Source organism: Gekko japonicus, unplaced genomic scaffold (assembly GCF_001447785.1).
Source record: "Gekko japonicus isolate JY-2015 unplaced genomic scaffold, Gekko_japonicus_V1.1 scaffold394, whole genome shotgun sequence".
Classification (NCBI taxonomy): Eukaryota; Metazoa; Chordata; class Lepidosauria; order Squamata; family Gekkonidae; genus Gekko; species Gekko japonicus.
Genome location: NW_015173135.1, coordinates 689577 through 694537, shown reverse-complemented (window position 1 = coordinate 694537; position 4961 = coordinate 689577). Strand labels below are relative to the sequence as shown.

At 45.1% G+C, this 4961-nt stretch overlaps 1 protein-coding gene across 1 annotated transcript in view; it reads right to left on the bottom strand.

The window, feature by feature from the left end:
- The window catches only part of EIF2AK4 (eukaryotic translation initiation factor 2 alpha kinase 4), a 64432-nt gene that overhangs the window by 49322 nt on the left and 10149 nt on the right, over positions 1-4961 (bottom strand). The window contains 2 exon segments of the mRNA XM_015422190.1: positions 1126-1228; positions 1882-1997. Of these exon segments, the coding sequence (XP_015277676.1) occupies positions 1126-1228; positions 1882-1997 (219 nt within the window).

The window sequence follows — 4961 nt, the reverse complement described above, 5'->3', positions numbered from 1 at the left end:
GGAGAGCGCAGCGGAAAAGAGCGGAGCCCCCCCCCCCCCAGCGGCTGCTGCCTTTCCAGGGACAGGCTGTGGTGGTGACGGTAAGCCAGAGGCGCTCTGTGCATGCTCTCAGCCCCTGGGACCAAGGCTCCCTTGAAGCTGTGGCGTCTCATGAGCAAAAATCCAACTTTCTGAGCTGCTGGCATTAAAGTTCTGAGCGGGTGATTTGGCTGCTGCATGAATTTGTTTGCTCTGGAGCCATCCTTCCTGAGCTGAGGCGCGCCTCCCCCCTCCTCCCCCCCTTTGGTGGTGGCGGCAGCGGGGGGGAAGGAGGCGGTGGCGGCAAAAGGATGGCTGGGGAGGCAGGCGAGGTTCTCCTGCATGGCGGCGCCTGGTCGCCTGCCGGAGGAAGCCCACACACACACGCACAAGGAAGGTCGCTGGTTTCGGGTGGCGCTGCAATTCGCACACAACCCCTGCACGCTGCCTCACTTCTCTCCCCCCCCCCCACTAAATGGAGAAGCCGGGAGAGGCCCGTGTGGGCGCCTGCACGCCAAGCCAGGGGTTTGCAGCTTGGAGCGCACGGCCTCCCCACCTGGAGGCACAGAGCAGGCGGCCAGGTGGGCAGAGGGGGCGGTCCCGAGGAGGAGGACTTCTGTCTCTCCAGGCCCTGCCTGGAGGTTGGCAACCTCATAACTGGGTGCACGGGGGGTTGCCAGAAGGTAGCCCCACCTAGGGCGCAAAAAATCCTCAGGCCGGCCCTGCTTATAGATTCATACATGTGAAGCTACTGTACACCCATTTGAACCACTGGTCCTTCTACTGTAGTGTGGTCTACAATGGCTGAAGGGGGGCTCTCCAGAACAGAGGGGTCTTTCCCAGTGCCTGCTATCTGAAGGCCTTTAACTCAGCCGCCCTGAGCCCGTTCGCGGGGAGGGCGGGGTATAAATACAATTAAATAAATAAATAAATAAATAACTGGAGACACAAGGGACTGGACCTGTTGCTTGCACAGCAACAACAAGCCACCTCCTACTCACATTATGTGCAGTTGCACACACAGCAACTTACATTTCAGTTGAAAAGCCATACTGTCAGCACTGTCCAATCTTTGTGCAAGATTAATGCAAAAATTAAAACATTTACCTCTCCACAATGTTGTCTTGCTAATTCCTCTAGTTTTGATTTTAACAAGTTAATGTTTTCATTTGACAAGCCCTTTGCATTTTTAAGTTCAATTTCTGGAACACTAGATGAGAGAAAGATAAATTCCACAAGAGAGAGGCCTTCAGCTTCACAAATGCATATGCAATTATATAACAGCAGTGTACCCCACTCCATACTATCATACCTCAGCCATTACACATAATTAAAAAAATTATATGGTTCTGTAAATTTATTGATTTTGTAGTGGTTTGTTTACGTAAGTAGATAAGATACTACAAGAGCAGACTGACCCCAGCAATTGACCCCTTTTAACCACTAACAAGTCTCATTTACTTTTTACTATCATGCTGGATGTCTGTATATTCTACTGCTGAAGGATTCCATGAGGGTACAGGAAGGAATTTCGCACAAGTGGCGCAGAAGTTCCAGCTGATCAGATCCTATCAGAGCACAAACATTTGAGGCCCTAATCATTTTCTGTTTGTAACCTCAGCTCATCCTCAGCCAACCTGACAAGGCACTGCAGTCTTCTTTGTTACCCAATGGTAGTTAACCCAAGCACTCGCAGGCAAGCTTTGAAAATAAGGTACACAGATAAAGCCGTATCTGGTACAAAATTTTAGTCAAGAACACTTGTGACAAATAATCCAAATTATCCAAACTGTCCAGTTATACCTTTTAACTTGTTTATTACATTTACAGAATATATAGTAGTTATATATTAAATTTACTCACGTGTCAGGGTAGGTTTGGGGACATTTGACCCACAAGTCAACTTTGGCATAAACTTCGTGGTCACCAGTCAAGCACTGAGGTCTCAAAACTAAATTGATTTCTGGCGACTGTCGTACCTGAACCGTTAAGAAAAAAAACAGGGGGTCTTCAATGTTCATATTAGGAAAAAGCAAGCTATTTGGTGTGAGCAGCTAGACAAGCTTGGAGAAAGACCTGCCTTTAGGATGCATTTCAAACCCTTGGCCATTTGTGTAAAAAGGGTGGCAGGAAAGGGGCTCTGTCAAAGCCTCCATTGCTGTTCACACACAGAGCAAAATTCCAGCATGTAGCTGTGTTAATCGAATTGCAATCATAGTAAAAAACAAGCTTTATGGCACCTTAAAGACTATTAATAGCACAAGCTTTTGAGAGTTAGAAGGAGGTAAGAACTGCATAGTTGAGCAGGCACAGCCAGGGTTTTTGGTCTTTCAGCCTTTGTCCAAGGCAAAATATGGTAAAAATTAATCAAATGACCAAACAGGGATCTAAAGACTGTTAGAGAACTTCCCAGTCACTCAGGGATTCCAGCAAGGATCACATTAAAGCTATCTGCAGTAAAAAACAAAAAAACAAAAACTGTATCAAGGAATGCCTCTCTCCTGAAGGAAATCCCCCAGTGACAACTGCCCACAGCTGGATATCAGACATACCTTCAGAAACAAACTGGGCATGCTAAATTTTAACACATACCTAGTAGCAGGAAAGGAAGTACAGCCATACCTACAGACAGTCACAGAGAGAGCTGCTTCAGAGTTTTTAGACAGTGGCAGCAAAAGAAGCTTGTGTGATAAACACTCTTCCCTGTTATTTCTAGTCTCAAGCAAAATTGGGATGTGTACATATTTAGATACACACTCTTTGGATGTGGAGACAGTATGTCCCCCTCCCCTCTATTGTATTAGATGCAGAAGAGCCAGGTGAGAAGCAAGATTCAAGCATACTTCCTTTGTAGCATCCTAGGAATACTGGAAGCAGCAGCATGAGAGAAAATGACTTCCAAAGAAGACAGCCCACTTCTATTTCCAGGAAGAGGATCATCTTAATTATGAGGAAGCACCTTCCTCACTGATGCTCCCTTATCAGGCAACTTTCCCAAAAGCTCATCTGCTCATGAAGAAGCCACACAAGCTGCCATGCTGAACAAAGGCAGAAGAACTTTCCATCCATTAGTGGATGAATAAGCTACAGCTGTAGTTGTGTACCTGAGGAAAACCACTGCTTTGTGCAAGAGTGACAGATGGAATCTGAAAGAGAAAGAGAGATGGTATGCATCTCTGGGTGGAAGATTACACACTATTCTATATCACCACCAGCACTTGTTTACCATCAATTATTTAACAATGAACAAAACAAATGTTTTAAAGAAACTGTTCCTTGGGGGAGGGGGTGATTAACAAAGTGACAAATCCATCCTTAATACTAGTATACACTAGCATACATATTTTAGCATGTGGGTGATCAAACTCACTACTGTAGGCAGGGGTCATTTCGTAGAAAAAGAGCTAGGGGAACTCATTAGCATAACTCATTAGCATATGCCACACCCCCTGACATCAGGGGCCCGGCGGTGGACCTGCAAGGCCAGCGGGAGTGCGAGGAAGCCCCGCCAAGGCCCTCCCTGGCCCCAGGCAGGCAGGGGTGGGGAGAGGCAGGGAGGAAGCAACTTCCCACAATGAACAAAACAAATGTTTTAAAGAAAGTGTTCCTTGGAGGAGTGGGTGGGTTGGTGATTAACAAAGTGACAAATCCATCCTTAATACTAGTATACACTAGCATACATATTTTAGCATTTGGGTGATCAAACTCACTACTGTAGGTAATGTGGTTTGCTAAGCATAGCCTCCTTCTAGTGTAGAGATGCACAGCAACAGGGTGTAATCCCATGAACTGTGGGCACAAGGATTACAGAATTTTTTCTTGACCCCCCCCCCACAAGTACTTTCTGAACCTGGAAAAGTTGACTCCCACTGTCATGAGACTCTCAGCCACAACAAGACAAGGAGGATGCGCTGAGGATGAGGTAGTTGCTAAAACTGCCCCCTCACTCCTTTGCATTCCCGATTCCGTGCGGGAGTCGGGCCTTGAAAGCGGGGGGAAATCCGCCCCCCGGGGGGATTTGGGAACCCTAGTGGGCGTGTTAGTCTGTCTGTAGCAGTAGAAAAAAGAAAGAGTCCAGTAGCACATTGAAGACTAACAAAACTTGTGGCAGGCTTCATGAGTCTCACTTCTTCAGACACCAGGTCACACTGCTCATTTCTTCAGACACTCATGAAAGCTCATACCGTGCCACAAATTTTGTTAGTCTTTAGGGTTCTACTGGGCTCTTGTTCACAGCCTCAAAAGTTTGACAGGCAAAAAACAAGGATAACTCCCCAGAGACAAAAAATACCAGTCATCGATACATGAAACTACAGTCTAATAAAATAAACGATCATAACAATCACATGGAGATGAATACAAATATTCTAAAATATAACAAAGATTTCACAAGAAATTACAAGTATGTTTAACACAATATGAACTACAAAGTCTAAAGCTGACAAAAATGTAGCTGAACAGAATACTATCTAATGCACATGAATTTTAAAGGAGATACAACGAAGTTGACAAATAAGCCACCTCAGTCTATTATTCTCTTCTCTAAATCTAAAGAAGACACAATGAAGGTGTCAGAAATGCCACTGCAGATGGTCATCTCTTCTCTCAACGGTGGTGCAGCCAATTATATGAGCTGTTTCGGAACAAAACCTTTGTCAAGAGGTATAAATATCTTCCTCCAAAAACAGTAAAATTCAAAGGTACAATGGCCAAGGTGCAATGACCATAATAAGAATAGAGGTGGAGCCCAATAGCCTGAAGAAGTCTGAATCACAATGGAAGAGCATCAAGCCATTTACATTGTGTTCCATTGTTATCCTTGTTTTTTTGCCTGTGACTCCTCCTTATTCCTGTTTTACATCAAAATTTTGACAAGCATAATATCACCCCTTACTAGCTTAAAGGCTGGAGTTAGATGACAGTCATTTTAGAATATTAAAGAT